Here is a 26,675-nt window from a genome sequence, read left to right on the forward strand (position 1 = left end):
ACGCAAACAATGAAATGTCTGACAAAATGGTACTATGGAGTATTGGAAATACTCTATAGCATAAAATAATAGCATAAAATATTCAATGGGTAGATGTACAAATCTAGGGAAATGCTTCGAATTCCAATGCATACATCACAATTAAAGTTTGTTTTAAGATATAAAATAAACTTAAAAATGCATGTATATTTTGAACACCTGATTAAGTAAATTGTTTAGCAACAGTTCCATAGCCAAACTAATAACATAACTTCTTTGGATGTTTGGATATAAAACAACCCATGAAATCATTTTGCCTTTGGGAGATGAGTGAATCTTTCATGCAAACTATTTTTCCCAAGTGAGAAAAAAAATTCCTTATCCTTTAGAAGGATGGAGATGAAATAATTCAGGATCTCTTCACTTTAAAGAGCCTGGTTATTAAATAGCATGATCTTATGAAAATGGCACTTCTGAATATTTAAAGTCATGCTGAGTAGTTTTTCACATGGAGTTTATGGGTAGGGATAGCGTTCTGAAGAATACAGCGTGCTTGAAAAAAATCACAAAACTCCATCTGATCCCAGTTCTAAACTTTTGATCATAAGATTAAAAGGAACCCCTTTGTGTATTTCTGGAATAATGCACGTGGAGCAGAGTTCAATCTCATGTCAGAAGTTCCCCTACCACAAAAATTGAAGCCTTCTGCACCAAATATGTACAGAATTCAGGCAGCACAATCATTAGTCCAAATAATGTTCATTTATTCCTACTATGAATGTAGTAACATTCTAAGTATGAGGTCTTCTGATGTCACAGGTTCTGTTTTCTTTATATTTGCTCCATCTTCAAGTTCACTCATAGTTCATCCTATTAAAAAAAAGGACAGATAAACAGAAAGGAAAATCTATAATGTAAAAGCAATTAGTCTAGAATAAAAAATTCAACATTTAAACTTTCAAAATTCTTCCCCAATGCTAAATAGAAATACATCATCAGTTGTGAAATTATTGAATTTCAAATCGTTAATGGAACCACACTTTTCCCCTTAATTCAAATCTTTGTACTGCCTTACACTTGATAGAGTACATTTAAAATGTATTTAATATGGTACATGTATGGTCTTATAATACATTTTGAGACAACTGTAATGGAACTTCCACTGAAGTCCTATTCTTGTGCCCAGTACGGCATGAAGATGACCAGAGAACACACTGATACAGGTTCTACAGAACTGTAAAGGCTGAAGGTATGGGCAGCCCACTTTTCCACTGTTCACAGAAGAACACAGCTAAGTTTTGAGAAGCACATCATCAGCTTAGCTCCAGGATGGTCTCTAAAAAACTATCTGCAAAATTAATTATATAGTGACCTATCAAAAAAAGGAAAATACCTGCAAAGATGAATCACAAGTCCCTAATAAAATAATCAAGTAACACTATGAAGATGGAAGGAAAGTACTTTCTTGACCACTGAAACCATGGAGATTTAAATTATAACCACCACCCCATCTTTCAGATTTAGAATGATATATAATGCTGGTACTTGGTCATAAAATCTATTTCAAAGCCTACATTCAGTATAGGTAAAAAATGAACTGTTCCATGAAGGAAAGAAACTAGAAGTCGTACTGCTTGGTGAAATGCAACACAGATAGGGGCAGTGAGCTGTACAATACAGACCCATGATAAAGTTTTGTAATTAGAATATCATAGAGTGGGAGATAAATGTACTACAGTTAAACTGGTTTTATATATATGAACAAAGAATGAATGGTTAATGGTGGGGAGCTATAATTTTTTTCATGATGGTTTAAGATCACTTTCTCAGTATTTTAAAATATAAAATATTTTAATTATGATATACTTCTCAAATGGAAAGTCTACAGTACTTTGGTATTTCAGATAGTTTTGCTTATTTTACTACGGATCTTGTGTAACATTTAGTAAAACTTCTTACAAATGACAACTTTTAGGTAATTGTATTTATTTCTTACCTTGTTTCTAGATTTCTCCCTCTGTGTTTTACTCTGTAGAGCTTTCAATTTTTCATCTAATAGGTCAGCAATACTTTTTGCATCTCTGACATCTATCTGCTTGCCAAGTATATTTTTCTAAAATTGAAAGAAAATCACTTAATTATTATCTTTTCTTAACTACTCAATGAAGTAGCATTTAGGGCCAAAAGGTAGAGTAGTTGCCAAAATATGAATGGGTTGTATTTTAAAAGTTTGTTTCTTAGTCAATTTTTTTGAAATAAGAAAATATTTACCCATAAAAACGTTATAAATGGTAGCAAGGTCCTCAGGAAAGTCCACAAAAGGCCTATATTTAAACTTCCTGTCAAGATAGCTTCCTAAAAAGAAAGGTGATTGCCCAGATCACATATACCTTACTCTAGCAAAAATTATTTGGTCTGAAGTTCACATTAGATCAAATAATGATTAGAAATCCAAAGAGAAACTAGAGTGAATTATTTCTTCATCAATTCAATTCAATAAACATCAATTAAATGCCTGCTATGTGCCATCCACTATGCTAAGCCCCAGAAATAGAAAAAGAGGCAAAAAACAATCCCTGCCCTCATGGAGCTTACAGTCTAATGGGAGACACAACATATAAACACATACTGTAAATACAAAGTAAGCTATATACAGGATAAAAAGGAAATAATTAGCAGAGTGAAAGCACTGGAATTGAGAGGGGTTGGGGAAGGCTTCCTTTAGAGGTGGGATTTTAGTTGTGACTTAAAGGAAGCCAGGGAGGTCAGTAGTTGGAGTGGAGAAGGGAGAGCATTCCAGGCATTGGAGACAGCCAGAGAGCCAGTGTCACTGAATCAAAGAGTACATGTTGGGGAGTAAGACGTAAGAAAACTGAAAGGTAAAAGGGGGGCTAGGTTATGAAGGGCTTTGAATGCCAAACAGAGCATTTTCTACTTGCTCTATTTGGAGGTGATAGGAAGCTACTTGAGAAGGGGGGGGAACTTGTGGCCTTAAGGCCATGTGGCATTCTAGGTCCTCAAGTGCTGCCTTTTGACTAAATCTGAATGTTATAGAACAAATCCTTTAATTTCTACTAATACATTATTGTCCATCTTTAATATTTTTATTTTATTTTAAAAATGAACACATTTAAAATACCAAAGGATAAATTAAGTTTCAACAAAATAATCCTCCCATATCGACTGGCATAATTAGAACGTTAGTAAGCCATAAGGGCTAAAATGATGGCTGCTACACTAATTATTTAGTTCTAACTTCCCCCACCTGACTGGCGCCACTACTAAACAAGGCTGGTTGGCAAGTTTCTGGGGGTTGAGTACGCCAGTCTGTTATCTGCTTTTTGACAATAGTGCACTGTGTTTCTGTTTGAAGTGGAATTTGTGAATAGCTGCACGGCTCAGCAGTATTTTTCAGTTCTGTCTGCTTAACAGCCCATTGTGTCAAAGAAGACCAAGAGAATGCTGAACGAAGAAAACAGATTTTTTAATGAGGATTGGGAATTGCAATATTATCCTGTTTCTCCCAAAGATGATCCGCTTGCTTTGTGATACTGCAATATCAACATTAAAGAAATTCAATGCTCATCAGTATCATAACACTCATAAGGACCACAAATATTTTATATCAGAGGGAGAGGTGAGAAAGGTTGTACTGCAAAAATTAAAAGATGAAAAGCAAAAGCAAAGAAAATTCTTTCAAGCAGCTATAAGACCTGTAAATAATGCCACTGAAGCAACTTATAAAGTAGCTTATAGCAGGGAAAGCCATTCAGTGATGTAGAAATTGTGAAAGAATGCACTGTCGAAGTTGTAGGATGCTTAGACCCTAATAACATTTCAAAGTACAAACAACTGCTTCTTTCAAGGAGAACCATAACTGATCAGCAGCATGAATTAGCTTTCAACTTAACAGAACTTCATGCAATACTTCAAAAGGAAAATATATATTATTCAATTGCTTTGGATGAATCAACTGATACTACTGACTTGGTGAAGGTTTTATACTTCATTTGGTTCATAACAGAAGATTTTCTTTGGGCACTCTTGCAAACAGAAAACGGGGAATAGATATCTTCAAGAACTTTCAAGATAAATGTCATGAAGTTGGACTGAATCTGGTAAATTTCGTGATTGTATGTACAGATGGCGCACCTTCCATGACAGGAAAACATGAAGAGTTTATTGCATAGATAAAAAGAATATTAACAGATCCAGATGCTCTCATTTCTTTTCACTGTATCTTGCATCAGCAAAATCTCTGTGCTAAAAGCTACTATTTTAAGTGATACTTTGCAACAAGTTATAAATATTGTTAACTATATTCGTGCAAATGCAACACAGCATTATCAGTTTCGTAACATGCTATAAAGTTGAATGATAACATATTCAGTGTGGATTTGCTGTACTCATTCTAAAATGTGTTGGTTATTGCAGGGACAGGTGTTAGCCAAAATTTTATCTCTGCGAGAACAGATAATTAAATTTTATGTAGAACAGAATCAGCAATGTGAATTATTGAAAGAAGATTTCCATAGGAATACTGCATTTTTGTGTGATATCATGTCAAATGAAAATGACTTGAATATTTCTTTGCAAGTCTATATCTGATATGTGGCAAAAAATCCATTTTGAAAAAAAGCTGTCTTTTTTTCAAAACATTTCTTGAAAAGGAAATTTTGGATGAATATCTTCCCCAGTTAGCAAAGGTCATTGATGAGCAGGATGATATATGTGAATCATTTTAAGAATACGCAGCTATTACAGACCTATTAATTAGAGAATACAATGAAAGTTTCACTGACTTTGAGAATCACGCCATCACACTCAAATTAGCATTTCAGCCTCATTTAGTTGATATCACCAAGGTACCTAAAGAACTACAGATGGAATTGATTGACCTCTTGGGAGATGACATTTTAAAAGTCACTGTTTGATTCTAAGAAACATCCAAATGAAATATGGAAAAATGGAGTAGAATAGCCACGCCTTTGGCAACATGCCTGAAAAATGCTTTCTTGTTTTTCAACTACTTATTGCTGCAAAACTATTCTCCTACCTAACCCAAATCAAGAAGCCCTTAAGGACACCAATGACTGATAACCATCATCTATGAGATCAACTGAAACTGTGGACCTCCATGCTGCAACCAAATATTCAAATGCTTTCCAACAAAACACAGATACAACAAAGTCATTAAAAGATTAGTTAACTTTAAAATTAACAAATAGTTTTCATTTTTTGAAATTATTAAGTATATCTAATTGAAGTTTCTTGAATGCAGCCTTATTTGATTATAGCTAAATATTAATGCAGCCTTCCAAAATGAAAAGGTTCCTTACTTCTGTACTGGAGTTCACTGAATAAGGGAGTGATACAATTAAGACTTGTGTTTTAGGAAAATCATATTACTGAATAAAAAGTCAGCTAGAATAGGATAGGAAGGGCCCTCTAGGGAAGGGAGATCCTCCAGCAAAGAAAGCACAAACACAGTCAGACACGAAATACCCATGTGACCTATAAGGCTATGTCCAGACACTGCAAGAGAGGAGGGCTTCCTTGAGAAATTTCAAGGGTGGTCAGAAAATCTTATGGAAGACACCTTGGAAATCCTAAAGAACAGTAACAATGTGGTGCTTCAGTGCTCAGATTCAGAATATCACAGCCTAGGCTCAAGGATTTTGAGGTCCCTAATACTCTACAAGTCCATTCAAAAGTAATATATGAATTTTTTAAAAAAGGAAATGGTATGAAATGGAGATTCATGGTTTTATAGAGCACCCTTTTTTTTGCATTGTGTGTACAGAAATATTGTTTTTTAGGTTAAGTTCAGACTAAAACATAATTAAAATAACAGTTATATTTACTATTTGCCATTTTAAATATGGGAACAGCCCACTGAAAGTAGTTAGTATGAAACAAGATCTGAACACAAAGTCTCTGAATTCAAAGTCAGTGCTCTTATTAAACAGATTCAGAAGAACAGGAAGATGTCAGTTTGAGGTCATCAGTGGCTATACAGGAGTAAAGGTCAAATAAGGTTAGAGCAGGCAGTTGGGCAGTTGATACAGGTGCACTAATTATAGGCCAGTCAATGAATTGTAGTGAAACCTCCAGACTTATTCCGATACCCCTAAGAATTAACTATAGGCAATGGAGATAGGAAGCAATATTTTTTTTTTGACAGGGGTAAAAGGGGTGCAGAGGGGTGGTGGAAGTGGGGAAGAGTATAGGAGGTGAGGGAAGGGAACTTCAAATTTTGCCTTTCAAAGCCAAAGAGAAATAAATTATTAAATTATCTGTTAAGTACAGAATTCATTCTATCTGCAAAGCTGGTTTAAGCAAAGCTTGAATGAAATAGGTCAGGTGGCCTAGTCCTACAAGGCATTCACTTACTCTTGTTACTAATTTTTCTTCCTTCATTCTTTTTTTTTTTTCCTTTTGGTGAGGCAATTGGGATTAAGTGACTTGCCCAGAGACACATAGCTAGTGAGTGTTATGGGTCTGAGGATGAATTTGAACGCAGGTCCTTCAAACTGCAGGGCCAGTGCTCTATCCACTGCACCACCTAGCTGCCCCTTGTTACTAATTTTTAACCAAGTGTATGCATGTATTTTGTTGGGGTTGGGGAGGGTGGGGGAGTTGGGGAGGAGGATGTAAAAGGTATTTATAAATGAGGAAATTTATAAATTAGGAAATTAATTTATCAGAGGTAATTTGTTCAAAACCCCTTGATTTTTCACAGATGAGAGAAAAAACATAGCAGTCAGTATATAAACTTGCTATTCAGAAAGGCATCATGCTTTTTAGTGTCAAAAATGATGTGGGTCTTATAATTTTGAACTTAAGTCTTATAAACTATGTTGTCCCCATTTCTATAAATTTTAAGATCTTTAACTAAGCAGGCTACTATTGCTTTTAATACAGGATTTCTTTGAGTTACCTAGTGAAATGTTAAAAAAAAAATTTCTCCAAGGGGCAATATTTGCTGTTTCTTCCTAGGCTGACATGGAACCATTACTAACTTTTATATATGACACTAGGGTCTGTTATACATTCATCTAACAATAATGTTGTCTAAATCAAAGGTAAGCAATTATTCTTAGCTTAACATGCCAGATGGAAGTTTGGTGGAACTGATACACAGATTAAAAGACTTCCCACTTTAGTATGGATATCATGAAGAAATGCTGGGAATAAAATGCAATAAATGAATCAAAATTTTCAACCTATTTTTAAAACTAATAAATTCAATGCCTATCAACTGGGGAATGGCTGAACTAGTTGTGGTATAGGAACATAACAGAATACTATTGTGCTATAAGAAATAGTGAGCAGGCAGACTTCAAAAAAAAAACTGGAAAGACTTACACAAACTGATGTAGAGTGAAACGAGAAGAACCAGGAGAACATTGTACACAGTAACAGCCACATTGTTTGATGACTGACTTTAACAGACTTGTCTCTTCACAGCAATGCAAGAATCTAAGACAACTCTAAAAGACTCATGATGGGAATTGCTATCCACACGCAGAGAAAGAAATATGATGGAGTCTGAATGCAGATGGAAGCATATTATTTGCTCTCCTTCTCCTTTGTTGTTTTGTTTTATTGCTTCATTCCCGTGGTTCCTTCCATTAATTCTAATTGTTCTTTATATCATGACTAATGGGAAAATACGCTTAACATGAGTGCATATGTAGAGCCTATATTAGATTGTATGCTGTCTTGGGAGGTGAAGTAGGAGGTAGAGAAAATTTAAAACTCAAAAATCTTATGAAAGTAAATGTTGAAAACTAAAAATAAATAATTTTAAAAAAACCTAGGAAATTCATTATCATTAAGCTATAATAAAAATATCTAAGATTAATACATTAAAACTCAAGTTAACTAATATCAACTAAATTTGTAACATACAAATGACAATGTCATGATTACTGCTTTTTATACTCTGGATGATCCTTATCATCTAAAACATCTGGGGTTTCAGGCAAGCCCTAAAGAGGGTGACCTGTTATTCCTAGGCACTATGTTTATACTTTGGGAAAGTGCCACCAGGGAAAGGGTATGTAATTAGGCACTTTTCAAGTATGAATAAAAAAGGAAATAATTATATTCCCTTCTCCTATTCCCTGATATCACAAAGTCATTAAACAAAACTAGCTGTTTTTTTTAAAAATGTCACATAAACAACTTTTTTATAAAATATTTAAGAGAGAAGGGATCTCAGAAATTAACTCAAAGAGGTTAAATTCAAAATTACATAGCTAAGGCCAAGATCACATAGCTAATTAGTGATTGCAGCTGGGATTAGACTGTGGGTATTGGATTCCTAGTTTTTAACTATACTATACTTTCTTCAAGGGCCAAGACCAAACCTTGAAGATCTAAATTATAATTATTATTTAATGTGCATAATAGATATCATCAATAAGGCCCATAAAATATGGCTCCTATCCTTCTCAATGAATCAACATTCTAAGGAGAGGAAACTGAACTACAAAATAGAAAATAATTGTTTATTTTTCAATTTTTTTTATGGAAACATGTTTATTTTAAATTAGTTTTAAATACTAACTACATTCATTAAAAAGGACACAATGGATAAAGCACGACAACAGATGAGAATGTTTGAGGGAAGAAAGAGTGCACATGAGACATAGAGAAACTTTTCCCCCCTTTCACACAGAAGGCAAAGAAGCTGAACACAAGGTGTCTGAATCCAGAGTCAATGCTCTTAACTGAAGGGGAAAGATGTGAAAGATGGAAGTATCATGGTGTATTCTAATCATATGAAAATGCTTGAAAACTCTTTGAAACAGCTGTCCATTTTCTCTCCTCTCACTCACTTCTTAATCCTTTATAATCTGGCTTCTGACCATTATTCCATCAAAATTTGTTGTTCAGGCATTCCAGTCCAACTCTTCGTGACCCCATTTGGGGTTTTCTCAGCAAAGATACTGAAGTGGTTTGTCATTTCCTTCTCCAGCTCATTTTACAGATGAAGAAACCGAGGCAAACAATGACTTGCCCAGGGTCATACAATCAGTCAATGTCTGAGGCCAGATTTGAACCCTTGAAGAAGAGTCTTCCTGATTCCAAGCCCAGTGTTCTATTCACTGAACCACCTAGCTGCCCTTCAAAATTACAAAGGTCTCTTAATCCTATGGCCTTTTCTCAGTATTCATCCTTCTTGACTTCTCTGTAACCTCTGAGACTGTTGCTTACCCACTTCTCCTGGATTATTTTCAGGACACCACTCTCTCCTTGTTCTCCTTATATCAATCTCACTGCTCCTTCTGTCTCCTTTGCTGGATCTTCTTCCAGATCATACTGTTTAACCATAGGTGTCCCTCAAGATTCTGTCCTGGGCAGAAACTCCCTCAATAATACTTCACTTGGTGATATTAGCTCCCATGGATTTAATTACTATCTCTATGCTGATGCTTCTCAAATCTACCTATCCTGCCCCAATGTCTCTGCTGACCTTTAATCTCACATCTCCAACTCCCTTTCAGGCATTTCAAAATGGATGTGCAGTAGACATCTTAAGCTATATCCAAAATGGAAATCATCATCTTTCCCCCTAAATCCTTCTAGCCCTTATTCCCAGTCCTTCAGGCTCACAACCTAGGAATCATTCTCAATTCCTATCACTCCTTCCCCCACTCCCAATCCAATCTGTTGTGAAAGCCTGTCAATTTCACCCCTGCAATATCTCTTGCAAGTGCTACCTTCTTTCCTCTTATACTACCATCATGCTGGCACAGGACTTCATCAACTCATGCCTAGGTCATTGCAGTAACCTGCTGGTGATTCTGTTTCTCTTAGTCTCTCCCCACTCCAATCCATCCTCCATTTATCCACTAAAGTGATTTTCCTAAAGTGCAGGTTAAACCACATCATGCTGCTACTCAATAAACTCCAGTGGCTCCTATCACCTCCAGGAAAAAATACAAAATTCTTTAGCATTCAAAGCCCTTTATAACCTACTCCCACTCTTCCCTTTCCTGGCTTCTTACACTTTATTTCCTGCCATGAACTCTTTGATATAGTGACATTGGTCTCCTGGATGTTCTAGGCATTTTCTCTGGCTATCCATGATGCCTGGAATGTTCTCCCCTCGCCCCCCCTATTTCTGCCCATTTGCTTTCCCAGCTTCCTTCAAGTCCTAACTAAAATCCTATCTTGTACAGGAAACCTATCCCAACCTCTCTTAATTCTAGCGTCTCCTTTCTTTAAATTATTTCTATTCATCTTGTCTATAGTTTATTTATACATATTTGTTTGCTTGTTGTCTCTCCCATTAGATTGTGAGTTCCTTGAGGGCAGGGACTATCTTTTCCCTCTTTCTGTATCCCTAGTACTTAGTACAGGTACATAGGAGGTGCTTAATAAATGTTTACTGCCTTACTGAAATGTTCCAAAAGATTACAGGGACAGAAATCTAGAGAGTGGAAGTGACCCAGGCTTTTTAAAAGGCCCAAATAATGTTTTTGAGTCTAAATAATTCAAAGAGGGTTGAGATACTACACTTACCTTGTTTCCTTGGTAGGGATAAAATTTAACCGTAGGATAAGCTCTGATGCCAGCAGTCTGGCAAGTATAAGCATGAGCCTGACAGTCTACTTTTCCAGCTTTCACTTTTCCTTTAATAGTCTAAACAGGGGAGAAAAAAAGCTTACTATGCTTTATACCAGCAATATCTATTTAGATATGTTTCATCCAGGTACCTACTATTATAGCAATGAGAATAAAAATTTAAGTTTTCTATATCAAAAGGTCAGAAAAGAAAAACAATTTTACTTGCTTTCTTTTAGACCCCTCCGCCCTTGCCGCAGCCCATTTAAATAAGAGATCTTAGAAGGGAAACTCTAAAAGGCCTGCACTGTGTTTTTATACCCTTTTCCTGGAATTTTCATGATATAATTGTATTACAAAAAGAAGTAATTATACTAAGTATATATATTTAATCAACGGATACCTTCTGGGGGATGACAAAGGGGGGAAATAATTTAAGAATGCTAGTGAAGAAGTGTAGGAAGATTAGAGCTATAGAGGAAAAAGGTATACTAAGAAAAAAGAAAAATTAACTGCAAAAATCATGACATTTTTCCTTTCTCCCATGAGAAAAAATGGCTACTAAAATTTAAACATTTGGTTATATATTCAGTGACTTTAAAAACATCAATATAAATAGCACAAAGTCCTGTTAACTTTACATAGATACTATTTATAAGAAAGATGAATATGTTTCTCTTGCAGGGAAGAAACATAGTTTCTCTGAATTCAAAGAAAGATTTCAGAAAAGTCACTTCAAATAATTTTTCTTTTAGCATTTAACATTAAGAAAGCAAACCAAAGAGGAGATCTATGATTATTTACTTAACGGTTTTAACAGATATCACAAATTAGTGAAGAAGTTGAGTAACACTTACCCTAGCCAAAAGCTCAAATTCTGGGGCAAAATTTCTGCAAGGTCCACACCAAGGAGCATAGAAATCAACTACCCAATGATCTTTCCCTTCTAATACTTTGTCATTGAAAGTCTGCGGTGTAAGCTCTATGGATACCTGAGGCAAATATCTGTGGCAAGCCATCAAAAGCATTTTCCACCATATAAAAATAAGGAAAACATTTAAAATGTAATAATGTAAGCCAAACTATAATCTTCAAAATACTTTAACATAACATTAACTTCTATTATACTATTCATAAAATATTTTATAATTTGAGTCTAACAATAATCCTATGACATAGGGAGGGGTAGAAATTATCATCTCCATTTAAACATTCCCTTATTTTCATAAGTTAAAAATGCTATCAACTTTTTACTGGACACTTTTAATAAACCTAACATAGCGTATCATAGTGACAATGCACACTAAGCAATACTAATAAACTATAACAATAAGAGAAAGACATGCAGTTCTTAAATATCTGATTTTACTCACTCTAGAGCCCAGGTTCTTAGAGAATATGCATCTCTATCCCATCCATTGTAAATACTATAAGAGATGAAACAACATGTCATGTTTACTGGCATCCTATATATATTTAAAAGTTACACAAAAGCATGTTCAAAGTTCATTGTTAAGTAATGTGAGCTATTATTTAGGAAATAATTTATTTTAAAAAATAACTACCAGTTTACCTTCCCCTATTACCTTACTATACCATCCTTGGAAAATAGTCACTGCTTTAATAGTGCCACCTGTATTTATAGATTTGCTTTTTTTCAGTCTTAGAATACCCTGTATTTCTGCTCAAAATTAGCCCCAACCATTTTGTTTCAGACGGCCACATATCAGTGGACCAACAGTCCTACAGAAAAGGATTCTATATCACTCTACATCAGCAGATCTCAAAATGTTTGGTCTCAGAAGTCCTTTTAACATTCGCAAAAATTACTGAGAATCAGACTCCCCTCCTCCTACCCTGAGTTTTTGTTTATGAGTGTTATATATTTATCCACATTTATGGTATTAGAAATGAAAATACTTCAGTATTATGAAAATAGTTTTTGACTTTCAGACCACCTGAGAGAGTCTCAGGCATTTCCAGAAATCCTGAAATCACACTTTGAAAACTGCTTCTCTAAATAACTTCGTAAATTAAACTACACCTCAAAGAAGAATTTATCGTCACTTAGTTCTAGTCACAAACTATTGGATTTCTTTAATTACCAGAAGACTAGATGTATTTAAAACTTTTAAATATTGCATTAGAGTAGTTTTAGGTACTAGGGTATTATTTTTTATTACTATCATCTTACTTGCAAACCTTATTATATAAATGCTGGATATTATTATTATTGTTGTTGTTGTTATTGTGGTATAATAGTGACCCTGTATTTTTGAAGACTAATGTGGTAGCATGCAAGCTTCTGTAGGTCATACATAGATCAAGTTGGAAAGGCTCAAATTGATGTTGTATATCTTTTGTGTATTCAGAGAGGCTCCAGATGAGCTTAATGGAAACACATATTTTTGCCATAGCAAGTCTTGAAGGCCCTTTAATAATTCAACAGGGTGGTGATCTGAAATCTTAAAATGTTTTGAAGCCATATATTACTGCTAGTTACTTCACTTATCCTCATGGTAGCTCTATGGGGATGGTGAGCAGAATAGTTTATGTCATCTCACTGAGGGCCTCTAAAATCTTTTGTTACTTGTATGTCATAAGAACACATACTGTTAGTTATTTATGTATCAAATGACAGCATTGGATAAGATGGCTAAAAGCTACCATCTTATGATTTCCTGTTAATTAACTGTCCCCTATACTTGTCCTGGAAGCAAAACAATGATAAGCTACCATAAAAGGGTAGCATTTTCATACATACTAAATTTTGTGAGATATTTATTCTGAATTCAGAAGGGCTAATCCTATTGTTGCACAGAAAACAGAACAGGATAAAAACTGCATTACTGATTACTAGAGTAAGAATGATGGTTTCTAGAGCTTTCATGGTGTTGAAGATAAAACAGATTTTATACTATCATGAAATAATAATAAGCACAACATTGCTGTTATGTCATCACTGACCCAATATAGTAAATAATAAGAACTAATGCTTTTATATGCTAACTATATAGATTCATGTTATACATAAGTCTTCAAGTTTGAAAAAAATACTTACTAATATTGATAAGCTGTGTTTGATTTTGGAGGGTAAAGTCTTATATCAGGATATTTCTTCACTTGTTCTTCGCTACAAAAGGAATAATACTTTTGGCAGTCTATACTGCCAACGCTGATAAGACCATTTAACAACTACAAGGGAAAAAGAAGAGATCATAAATAAACAAAAAACTGAAAAGTGATTAGAAGGAAAAAGCTGCTATAAATTTTCTTCTAAATATTTTTAAACTAGAAAAATCAATTAGAGAAATTAACCTATGATTCAAGTATTTTGAAAACAACTCAAATTTAAAACAAATTTAAGCAACACTACAAAGAAATTAAAAATCATGCTCTCACAAGGGCCTTACACCATGCAAGCCTAACTGACAAATAAATACAGTTGAAATGAAAGATTTCTAAAATTTTGTTTTCTGATTTTTGATAGGCATCATCTCTCAGAATTATTTCATATTAACTGCTTCATTTAAATTCATCTTTTACAAGAAAACAAGTTCCACTTTTTTTATTCAATAAGAGAACCTAATACAATGAAAGCGTTTCCAATGCTGACCCAAATAGTTATACTTGCTCAAAAAATTAAAATGTAAAAAAATGTACTGAAAAGACAAAGTAGAGGGAGGAGCTAGGTGGTGCAGTGGATAGAGCACTGGCCTTGGAGTCAGGAGGACCTGAGTTCAAATCCAGACTCAGACACTTGACACTTACTAGCTGCGTGACCCTGGGCAAGTCACTTAACCCCAACTGCCTCACCAAAAAATAAAGACAGAGCAGTAATGTCAAGATTTTGAAGATGCTTAAAAACCCTGAAACAGGAGCTGTATTCTCAGGCCCTGTGCCCAAATAATTAATTTCCAATCTTACTGCTTTTTTAAATTAAAATGTTTACTTTTTTCAATTAATGAAAACAAAACCCACCTTTTCTCCCTCCCCTTTCCCAAGCCATTTCAGTTGACTATTATTGTGTTCACCTGATAAGTATGAAATTTTCAAATCTAAACACCTTTATGATGAATGTCACATCTGTTATTTTAAATTCCTAAACTAGTTTGGAAAAAAATTGCAAAGGCATGATATATCAGCTATATACTTTAAGTAGCAGCCACAGGACACTGGCAACAACCCAGATTCAAATAGTAATGAAACATCAATAGGCAGATCACTCTATTTCTTGACTTGGGGTCCATGAATGCTCAAGAGGTCTGCAAGAAGTCTATGGATAGACTTCAGGGGGGCCTGTGAACTTGGATGGGAAAAACATTTATCTTTACTTCAATCAAATTGGTTTCCTTAGTAATCCTATGTATTTTGTTTTATGAATTTAAAAACATTTTGAAGGGTCCATAAGCTTCACCAGACTGCCAAATGGGTCACCCATGACACACAAAAAGGTTAGACACTCTTAATCTATTGTGTTAGTAGGCCAAGAAGTTTGAAATGTGGTAGTCACTCAAGTGCTATGGTCAAAAATGTTAGGGAAAAAACTGTCTCATCTCATCTTCAGCTTTTCATTTAAGTTTTATGTCTGACAAATCAATTTTGGTTACAAGATAAGAAGAAAATTTAAATTTAGAAAAAAGAAATTCTCTTTTACCCGTGCCATCCTTTTCCACTCTGGCATTAACATCTGGCATGGTCTGCACCAAGGAGAATAAAAATCAACCATCCAGATTTCATCACGTTTTCTTTTCTTAACTAGTTCATTGAATGTCTCTGGTGTTAGAGAAATTACAGAAGGGTTCCTTAGATCCTAAATATACCAGAAATAAGAGAATACAGCTTTAATTATTATATGTACACATATATAGTCAATTTAATCAATCAACCAGCATTTATAAAGCACATGTGTGCCAAACACTATGTAAGTGTGGAAAGACAAAATTGAAATAGTTTCTCCCCACTCCCCATAGCTGCAAAAAGCTTTTTGGACAGGAAGGGTGGACATGAAGACAACTGGGTTCTCCCTAGCTCACTTAGCCTAGAAATGCAGTGGCCATGCATAGACCCAATTCCCTTTGGTCAGCTCAGGAACTCTCTGCTCCATTTTTGACCTGGGCTGGTTTGCCCCTCCCTTAGGCAACAACCTAGTGGTCTCCCTACTTCCAGGGTTCACCACATTGGTATTGGACTTAGTGTGGCCACCTGATCGGATTAGCCCACTGCAGCTTAATTTATTAGACACAGATGGACTGACTCTATTCAAGAATATAATCAATGCTGATGTTACTTTTCCTAGGGCCCTCCTTCTTGCATTGAGCTTAGCATTTTCAAGTTTACCACTTCTATTATTCCTTTAGTAGCTGCCACTAAAACTTCTACAGAATATGTACAATGAACCCTTACATGGCTCTAAAATTTATAGTTAACTTTAAGTTACCATGCTTTTGAGACCTTAAAACTGTTAACATTTATACAGAATTTATCAGCCAAGTACACACACACACACACAAACGGCAGAATAGCACTAATAAACTGTACCTTAACATACCTCTATAAATTCTAAAATCTCTTCAGCTGAGTGATGTCCTTCATATTCATGAATACTGGACTGGTTGAATACCACTGTTGTTGGATAAGCCTGAATGTTATACTATTAGAAAAGAAAGGACAAATAAACATAACAGAGTTAGCATTTTTAACACAATCTGCTATAAGTTTGAACTTACCTGATTTTATTAAGAGTTTGAAATATGTACTTATCTACATGCTATTGATAACTGGATGTTTTACTTATGCTAAGGTTGGCAACACTACTATGAGCTTTAGTGAACACATGGCTCTTCTATACCCATGGTTTATGAGTAGCTACTATAGGATCCAATGAAATTACTTTCACTAGGGGATATGTGATCAGATGTCTGGCTTCATTTATTTTAGAGAAATGTTGTCAGAGACTATGAAGGGCAGTATATTGTTATGTCTGTAAGGGTTCCTAACACTGAGTCATGAACAATGGGAAAAATAGTTGTTGGTGCCCAATTCTGTGTCGCAACACTATTTTATAATCTTTGTCCACTGGCTAACATAATTTTTCATTTGTAATTATAGTAACACTCTTCCCCACCCTAACTATCTATTTTTCTCTATGTTTTTCCTTTATTCTTTTCTATAAATGGAAAGAAAATTTTACAAATAAAACAAAATTAAATTGATGGAAATTAAGTCAACTATGATTTTGAGGGGTCATATTTTGATTTCAATAACAAATCATATTATCCAACATGCTCAATTCTCATCAAGGGAAAATACAGTAGGGAAGGAATACAAATCACTCCTCAGTGATCTATTGATCTCAGGAAAGATAAGAATTCTTATCTTTGGGACTACTATAAGGAAGTGGTATATATACATATACATACATATATGTATGTGTATATATATATACACATACACATATGTATACACACACACACACACGTAAAGACGGTATGCTATACACACACACACACACACATATGTAAAGACGGTATGCTAAACACTGAACAGTTTATAGCAGAATCTCTGTCCATTTTTCAAGGTTAATTATACATTCAAAAAATTAAAAATATTTCTGGAAATTAAGTGTATATAGTAGAGATTCAGTAAATTAGCAACAGGACACTTCATGGGTTTTGGGGAAAACCATAAATTTTGGGACAAGGTAAATTAAGATAATGTAAATATGAAGTTTCTTAAAAATTATATTTTATGTATTTCAATGGGTCTATTATCTCAGTACTGTGGGTATTCATTCCATCAATACATACTTACACTGGTCTTGTTGCCTGAAGCCTTTTTCTATGTCTTTTTTATAGTGTATGAGTACCTGTTTAGTACTCATTCTAGCTAATTGGCTAGATTGGCTCATTTTTTCAATTTAATTCAACAAGCATTTATTTAGTGTTTACTATATTCTAGATCCCAGGATAAAGCAAAAACGAAGCAGTTCACATTCTCAAGCTCCCCATCTGAAACTTGATGGAGTTGGATGAGAATGATTTGTCTTAGATCCCTTTCAGGTGATAATCACAACTTTAGAATATTAAGTTTCTGACTCTATGATTCTAATGCTGTTGTAATTGTTGAAGTCATTAATAAAAAGCACATTTTAAAACTTACAGAAACTGTATGAGAAGATGCACTACTGCATAAGCAGTAGCACTAGATGTGTATTTTAATAGTCCTATGCAAAATCCATCTTGTTTTATGAGTTTAATAACCACAACTGCTTGGACCAAAACAGAACTTCCAAAATATACATGGATTTAATAGAGGTACAGTTTATACATGGAGAAAATAAGCATAGAAAGCAAGGAATATCAAGATTACTTAAACTAAGGACATGATTTTTAAAAATCCATTAGATCAATAAGCAGTAAAACTATATCCTTAATATTATTTTTTTTAGAAAAATGTGATATTGATCAAATTTCCCTATTTATACAAGTATTTCCCTTTATGGCATTCCCAATACTTTATGATACAACTTTGCAACATTCAGAGCCATTTTTGTGGATGAAATACTGAAAGAAGTCACAGGGTTCAAAGGGATTAGCATCTGGTAAGGTGACAGAAATATTTACTTTATTATTTTGAAAGTCAAGGATCTCTGTTTCCTCATTATTTTCTGTGCAGTCTAGAAAAACCTTTAAAATTGACTTTGATGGTGCCATGTAACAATCTAAATGGCAAGTTGGACACAATCTGTCAGAAACAAGGTAATATCATGAAAAGAGTTTTGGATTCAAATTTAATAATCGTGTGATCTTGGGCAGGTCACTTAACCTTCCATAGTTGCAGTTTACCTATCTGTAAAATGAGGATAATGAAAACACTTCCAATTATCCTTCCTTCTAGGGCTAAATCTTGCAGTTAGATGCTTCTCTGATTATACATTTCCTGAATGGTATTGTCAACTCATAAAATATGTAGTTTGTTTCTCAGTGAATCATTTTACATATCTTGGATCAAATTTCTTTAAGTCAGGCACTAACTTATTTAATTACTTCTCTTTGCTCTCTGCCTTTCACAGTTACTAAGTATTTTTCTATCAGTCTTCTCTAACAACCAAATCTTCCAGTGTACTCCTAGGTTTAAAGTTCTTTCTAACATCATTAAATCACAGACAGAAACAATGAATGGGGAACTGGATATCTTTCATAAGGGCTCTACCAACCTGTGAGATATGATCCAGTATTTCCTGCAATATACAAATTCCTTACCTATAAGAATCATCAATGTGGTACTCAGATAATATTTCAATGTCTCCCAAAACACGCCTGAATACTTACGGAACACTATCCAATCTTGCTTCATTCAGTTCTTGTTAGGCTTAAAGCAGGGGTGGGGAACCTGTGGCCTTGGGCCTGTGGCCTTGGGTAAGGCCTTTTGGCCAAGTCCAAGTTTTACAGAACAAATCCTTTTATTAAGGCAATTTGTTTTGTGAAGTTTGGATTCAGTCAAAGGGCTGTACTTGAGGGCCTTGAGGCCACAGGTTCCCCACCCCTGACTTAAAGCATCACCTAAGGTCAAAAGAAGATCTGGTAGCTGTATTTTGGGAAACCTTTTACATAAAATCACATCTATTATTCAGAAAATTTCATAAGCATTTGAAAAGTCCTTTCCAGGGCTAAGACATACATAATAGGCAAACCATGTCATATTGTGCTTTTATTATTCTAAAAGTAGTTATGTTTTTGACCTATAGAGCATCTGAATTCATGAAATGATGAATAATGGGGTCTTAATGTATTTTAGAAATCATATACTTATTATTCATTTAACAAATTATAAATCCTTAATTTTAATATTTCTCAAACCCTTCTATGTTGAACACAAATTTTTGATAACACGGAAAAAATATTCCTACTAACAGAACTCTTAAAGAAGCTCCTTTGCTGTAACGTTTTCTGCTTAGGAAACGAATGATTAGGAAACAATTCAACAACTTTTTACATTTATACCATACCATGTTGCAGAGGCCCTCATGGATTGTACAATCAAGGGTGCCAAATTTAAGCTGCCCGTTCAGATGCTTTGATGCTTTTCGTAACTCCGGCAACAAGGCTCGACAAGGTGGACACCACTTGAAAGAAAAATAGATCAGTTACTACTAGGAAGGAGAAAACAGAAGAACTCTACAATTTTTGTAACAAATTAGTTAAGCAGTTATTTCTTCAATGCACATTTAAATACCTATTCTGTATAATGCACTAAGCAGAGAACTCTTGTATATCAGTAAATCACAAACGTGTTATTTCACTGGTGTGTCTTCATAGATACAGAACAACCTATCTATAATTTTACAGTATATGAGAACTATCTGAAGTTCATTAGGGTTAAATGAATTGGCCAAGGTCACAAAGAGCTACAGAAATCAGGAATCAGGTCTTCCTAATTCTAAATCCAGTGCCCTTTCCATTATGAAATGCAGCTTTCTCCATTGTACATCGTGCAAGCAAATTACTCCTCAAAATGGCATATTCAGCAATATTCATTTGTTAATAAAAGTGTAACATGCAACTGCATCAAAGGGTACAGTGCTTGCAGTAGTCATCATGGAACTCCACGTTAAAATCAATCAATCAAGCATTTATTGAGCATCTACTAAATACTAAGGATACAAATAAAGAAACAAAGATGCTTTTGTCACAAAGGAAAAAATTCCAACAAAAATATTAAATACGACAATTTTTTTAACTTGAAAAAAGAGAGTAAGAAACATAACTTACTTACAGGTGTAAAGAAATCAACAAGCCATGGTTCTTTTTCTTTGTCAGGAAAATTCTGAGGTCCAAGTGTGACAACATGAGAGTCAACACTTTCTTTAGCAAATGCAAGTATATGGTACAGGATCTTTTTTCCTTTGAAAATGAGCAAAAAGAAAGAAACAGCTACAAAAACTTTTCACATATATAGAAAATATTCAAGCCTTCTATATTCAAAATATTAAATATAGGATGACAACTTAATCAAGAATTGATTTTAGCTCTTTATTCTAGTTTTATGCAATTTTATTCCCAACTATACTTTGTCTCACTTCTCTGTATGGAATTCTTAATAACCTGAACTCCAGTTAAAGAGTGACACAGAATCGTACTATCATAGATTTAGAGCTGGAAGGGCCTGAAAATAGTCCAATCTTCTCATATTACAGATGAGAAAACTAAGGTCCACTAACATTAAATGGGTTGCCTTAGGTCACCCAGGTATTTAAGTATCAGAGGAAGGATTTCAATCCAGGTCATTTAACTCTAGAAGCCAGTGCTTTTTCTATTGTCAATTATCTATTATGAGACTGAAAAATAAATAGTCAATTTAGTCATTTATGCTTTGGCATATACATCTTCTATCCCCCCAACTACATAACTAAAATTAGTGGCAGAACCAGGGCTAGAACACAGATCTTCTAACTTCCAGTCCAATGTTCTTTTCATGATTTTGTTTTATATGCCCACAGGGAAAGGGGAAAGGAATAAGCATTTATAGATGGCTTACTATGTACCAAGCAGCACTCTGCAAAGCACTTCACATTATTATCTCATTTGATCGTCCCTACAACCCTGGGAAGCAGGTGCTGTTATTATCTACATTTTATAATTGAAGAAACTGAGGCAGAGGGAGTGACTTGCACAGGGTCACACAGCTAGTAAGTATTTGAGGGTCACATTTGAACACAAGTCTTCTTCTTGACTCCAGGCTCATTACTCTATCCACTGTGCTACTTAGCTGCCCATCTAAAATCTAGGATGGCTAAAATGCAAAAAAACAGAGAATGAAGTAAAGATGACATATGCAAATGCAAAATTTGGTCATATACAGGAGAAAAATGGGAAACAATGGTCAACAATAGCCTAGAACCCGTACTGATCATATTAGAACTGAATCAAAGAGCCTGGATAATCTGGCTAACAAAATAACCTCCCAAGCACCTCACAGATTAAAATGTTGGCCCAATTTTTGCTGAATGGTAAAAACTATTAAGTATAAGGAAAATAATTTTTTTTAAAAGAGAGAAGGGTGAAATAATTTTAGAGAGTTTAAGAGATTTTTTTCCCATAATAATCATGAAATCTTAGAGCTGGAATATGCATCAGAAGTCACCAAATCTAATCATAATGTTTCAGGAAAAGAGTTTCTACAATAATCCTAAAAAGTGGTCATCTAGGTTTTACATTTTCATCCCCAGTAGAGGGAACTCATTATCTCTAGAGGCAGCCCAATCAACTTTTGTACATTGTTAACTTTTGTACAATTTTAGGAAGCAGCTAAAGAGAAAACAATTTTAAAAGATTACTAAATGACACCAAGGAACTCTTAAGTGCTGAAGTTTTTGAGGAAGATAGCGGTGAGAACATGAAATTATCAAGCAACCAAAAGCAAGAATTATTGCTACATTTGTATAAATAAAAGTTTCATGATATGATGAAACAGGGTAGTATGAAGATTGAATAGTACTACTTAAAATAAAGGTAATTTAAGTTTTATATTTTGTTGTCTTCTTACCATGATGAATTTCATAATCTTCAGTTCCTTTACCTTTAAAGACTGCCACAGATGGCTGATGAACATAAAACTTACGGCAGGTGTCTGGTTCAGAAAGACAGTCAAACCTGCCAACCTAAAAAAGAGAAAATTCATTTGAGTTTAATAGGAAAAACCTTAGTATCTACAAAAATTTTCAAATCATGAAGATGTTCTAAAATGATATTGCACTATTAATATATAATTGTCTAGTTTAGTGTTTCCCATTTATTCTCACTTGATAGCTTTCAATAAACATTTTTATTGATTTCTTTTGTTTTTGTATAATCTTCATTTCCCAACATATTCCTCTCCTTTCCTAATGTACTTCTACTGATGCCAAATAAACAGAAGCCATGTAGACTGAAAAACTTGTTGATATCAGAAATTTTCACTGTCAATTCTACAAATATTTATTTCACTTCTTACACTGAAAGTTAATTTTATTTCAAAAAGAGAAAAAAAATTCTCTTTGTTAAGGAGTTGAAACAATTTGTGATGATGCTTAAGTTCTGTCAAAGTAGAGAAATCTACTCTCCCATAGTACGTATATATTTAATTGAAACTAGTATAAAGTCAGGCTGATCACAAGGACAACTTCTGAAGGAAATGCATTTTAACTACTAACAATTATGTCTCCTAAAATTTCAAATGGAAAAACAAAACCAAACCAGGATGTTTGAAAAGAGAATTTCAAGTAAATCTGTCATTCTTGATCCTTGACATCACAAGTATAATTATACTTACATAACATAGAAACATGCTTTCTCACCTGAATATGTTCCTTTTTAAGAAGAAATTTTAACTTTTTAAAGTCATGAGTATTTGAATTTTCATTTTTTCCAAACTGAAAGAAGAGCAGCCATCTATGATGAGCCAATCGATCCTTGAAAATGACAAAAAAGGACATGGGAAACTGTGAATATCAACTCTTCATTTCTGTCTCTTAATTCACATTATCTATTTTTTTTACTTCAAATATGCTTTCCAAACTGTAGGCCCATTCAAACGTTCATGTTGTAACTTCATTCTCTCTGTTATAATACAACAGACTACCTGCATAATATTAAGGTGACATTAGCCTGTCAGTAAGTAATGAAAATATAAAGAAACTCTTATTAGTGAAGACTTTACCAAGAGATTAATATTGTTTAAGGTTAAGGAACTGGAATGAAGATAAATTTTTTCACCTTTCATAGGATGTAGGGGTGGAGATGGAAATAAATGCATAGAAACCTTTGGTATTAACAACTAGGTTAACCACCAACACTCCTAGAATAATTTGACGAACAATTCTTTTAAGTTCTTCTTTAGTTTGGGCTACTTCTAAACCTTTAGAGCACCAAAGTGGCAGAATATACAAACTGGTGATTTTTAAACAGTTTACCCTTACTTGAAATGTCATCAGCTGTTAGTATAATTAAATATTACGTGTTACCTTTAGTGAATCTGCAGTGAGTATTTCAAAATCTGGAAGGTGGCGCATTATTTCAAAATATATCTCTTTGGCATCCAAGGAGCTGAGAAACTAGAATCAAGGGAATAGCAGGTAAGACATCTATTAGGTTTACAAAAGACAAATTCAAGAAAAGAGCCAACAGTAAAACCTCTTAATTTCAGACAGCTAAAGTTTAGGCAAAAAGAGGAACCAGAGATCCTAACAAAAGGAGGCACATATAACCTCATAATATAATAATTAAGTAAGAGGTTAGAGAAAGGCTGTGTAGTACTACAGCTAATGATGATGACAATGGGTGGCATTTTATGTAACATTTTAAGGTATGCAAAACACTACTTATCTCATTTGAAACTCACAATAACCTTGTGAAGTTGGTGCTATCATTTCCATTTTACAGACAAGGACACTAAGGCTGAGAGAGATTAAGTAACTTCCTCTAGGTCACCCAGCTACTAAGTTTCTGAAACAGGATGTGAACATAGGTATTCCTGACTCCTACTACCATGAGGTCATTAGGAACCAGAGAGCAAGGAAGCATTTGTGTTGAAGGCCAAAGAAGGGAGAAAGATAAATGATTTTTTTTTCACTTAAGCATATACCACAAATTACTTGGAAAGAAAGTAGAAATAGATGAAAAGTTTGAAACTGATCAAAATCTTGATACAAATGAATAATATAGTGGTGATTGGGGATTTTAGTTATCTAGGTATCTGTTAGAATACTTTCTGTCAAAAGCAAAGCACCAATAACTTCTTTATTCGCCTTAATCATAATTTCATCTGCAAAAGGTGAGGGACTAAGAAAGAGAAGGTACATATTGGATCTGATTCTAACCCCTGTTAGAATTAATTATTTAACTGGAAATGATGAGAACCTTGGGAAGAAGTGCCCACTCACTCTGAGTTTCTGATTCAGAAGGAGAAGAAATCCAGTCATGGTCTGAAATGTACCCTAGATTTTAGGAAAGCAAATTTCAAAGGGCATAGAATAAGGGGAAGTAGGATATTTCACAGGCTAAGGTTATAAGAGTAAGTCAGCACAGGAAGGATAGGAGAAACTCAAGAATGAAATTCTGAAGATATAAAGGAAAAACAATTTCAGTTGAGAAGGAATAATGGAAATTGTTTGAAAGGATAATGAAGGAGATGGGTAGGCAACAGAACCTGGCATGGTTCAGTAAAAATTGTGTTAGACATGCTAAAACTCAGAATGAGTTATTTTTTTAAAAAGCTAGATTAGTAGAGAAAAATGGGACAAGGTATAGATGGAATGATAATTGACAACAGAGAAAGTAGAGCTGTTCAACTCTCATTTTGATTCTGTTTTCTCTGTCAAAAAGAACAACCTTCGAAATGGAAATGACAGTACAAGAATGGCTAGCAAGGGGTTAATCTCCAAAGTAAGTAAAAAAAAAAACTTCTAAGAGAAGACCAAGTTCCCCTTGATGAATTAAAAAAACAAAAACAAGGCCCAGATGATCTACTTCCTCAGGCACTGAAAAAACTGGAAGGTGTGAATGCTGAGCCACATCAGTAATATCTAGAAGATTGTTGAACACAAGATTAAAGAAGGGCAAATATTGTCTACAATTTCAAAAAAGAGGAAAGTCCAGAGTTTGTAAAAAACAGAACAGCTCTTAGTGGTTCAAAGTCAATGTGGCAAGAGCTCACAAGTGGACAGCCCTAGGGCTCTGTGCTTGACCTTGTGGTAATTAATATTTTTATCAATCACTTGGACAAAGGCCTATCAAATTTGAGTTACAATGAATTGGAAGGTACAGCTAATACTCTCTGTGACAGAGTTAGGATCTTAAAACAACCTGACAGGTTAAAGCAGTGAGATTAATAAGATTAAGTCAAATGAAGTTAATACAAAGTCTTACACTTAGGTTCAAAAAATCAATTTTCCAAATAAAGGATGTAGGAAGCAAAGTTAGACAGCAGACTGACCTTGCAAGGTCATTGGGAATCAGCAGTGTAACACGGAAGGCAAAAAAGCAAAGATGATTTGGGGCTGCGTTCTAGGACAAGAATTTCAGAACACCTCAAGGGGAAATCTGCATGTTGACACAATGCATTTTTTTTTATCCATAAGGCAAAGAAAATAGAAATAGGATGAAAATTTTTATTTTGAAGTAAATTATAATGATCTTTTTTGTATCAATTGATGCACCTGGTACTTTTAGTACTAATATATGATAAAAAAAAGATCATTATAATTTTACTTCAAAATAAAAATTTTCCCTTATATCAATATGCTCTATACATAGATAAATGAAAACTGATTTTACAACTTGACCATTTGACAAAATGGCAAACACGCATACAAATTACTTAAAAGTAACTCATACCAAAACACCGCCCTTTTCTTTGTTGGTTAAGGTGGCCCCAGGTGGAAAATACGCTGTAGTACTTGATGTGATGTCTAGACTTTTACATAGCTCACCCTGGGTGCCACAATCCATCCAGCCTACATTAACAAGGCCTTCCTAGGGAGTTAAAAAAAAAAAAGAAAAGGAAAAGTAGAGACAAAATTTACTAATTAAAAATATGTAAGCTGAAAACTTCTGAAAGCTACACTATGAAGGAAAAAAATTTAAAAGTAATTATTTAATAAGCAAAATCAGACTACTAGAAATTAAGGCTCTTATTTTAAAATATTGTTCATAGACATCTTGAAATAATCAATTTTCATAGTATTTATTACATTATTTTTCACTTGGGTCAATTTGGTTCACTTCCAAATGAATCAAAATACACTCGCTATTTTCTTGATATTATTCTAAGCAAATACTATGTGTAAAATAACTATCTTTCTAGTTTTACTTGATATGGATGGCCAACTTACTGATCTCCATAGAAATTTTTAGAGGTTCAGTTGTTGGTAAAGATAGCAAAAGTTCAACCATATTACTTAAATTAATGGTGTACTTTTTATAAAGTTCATTCCTGCTTACCAACATGCCAGCCAGTTTAAGACGTGTCTGTGAACTTAAGCAATCTGAAACAGAGGTAAAGAAATTGTCATAGTTTTATAAATTCATACCTTATCTTTTTACATTGCTCAATTTTTGGCATCAATGGCTTGTTTGAAT

At 34.2% G+C, this 26,675-nt stretch overlaps 1 protein-coding gene across 1 annotated transcript in view; it reads right to left on the reverse strand.

The window, feature by feature from the left end:
• Positions 1 to 722: 722 nt before the first annotated feature.
• The window catches only part of DNAJC10 (DnaJ heat shock protein family (Hsp40) member C10), a 41,983-nt gene continuing 16,030 nt past the window's right edge, over positions 723 to 26,675 (reverse strand). The window contains 15 exon segments of the mRNA XM_078146946.1: positions 723 to 849; positions 1,976 to 2,092; positions 10,516 to 10,635; positions 11,415 to 11,562; positions 11,931 to 11,984; positions 13,619 to 13,752; positions 15,215 to 15,370; positions 16,109 to 16,210; positions 19,568 to 19,684; positions 20,335 to 20,462; positions 22,105 to 22,219; positions 22,895 to 23,008; positions 23,561 to 23,650; positions 25,932 to 26,069; positions 26,538 to 26,581. Coding sequence (XP_078003072.1) covers positions 838 to 849; positions 1,976 to 2,092; positions 10,516 to 10,635; positions 11,415 to 11,562; positions 11,931 to 11,984; positions 13,619 to 13,752; positions 15,215 to 15,370; positions 16,109 to 16,210; positions 19,568 to 19,684; positions 20,335 to 20,462; positions 22,105 to 22,219; positions 22,895 to 23,008; positions 23,561 to 23,650; positions 25,932 to 26,069; positions 26,538 to 26,581 — 1,589 coding nt within the window. The 3' untranslated portion in view covers positions 723 to 837.

Source organism: Phascolarctos cinereus, unplaced genomic scaffold (genome assembly GCF_003287225.1).
Source record: "Phascolarctos cinereus isolate Bilbo 61053 unplaced genomic scaffold, phaCin_HiC Scaffold_726;HRSCAF=1367, whole genome shotgun sequence".
Classification (NCBI taxonomy): domain Eukaryota; kingdom Metazoa; phylum Chordata; class Mammalia; order Diprotodontia; family Phascolarctidae; genus Phascolarctos; species Phascolarctos cinereus.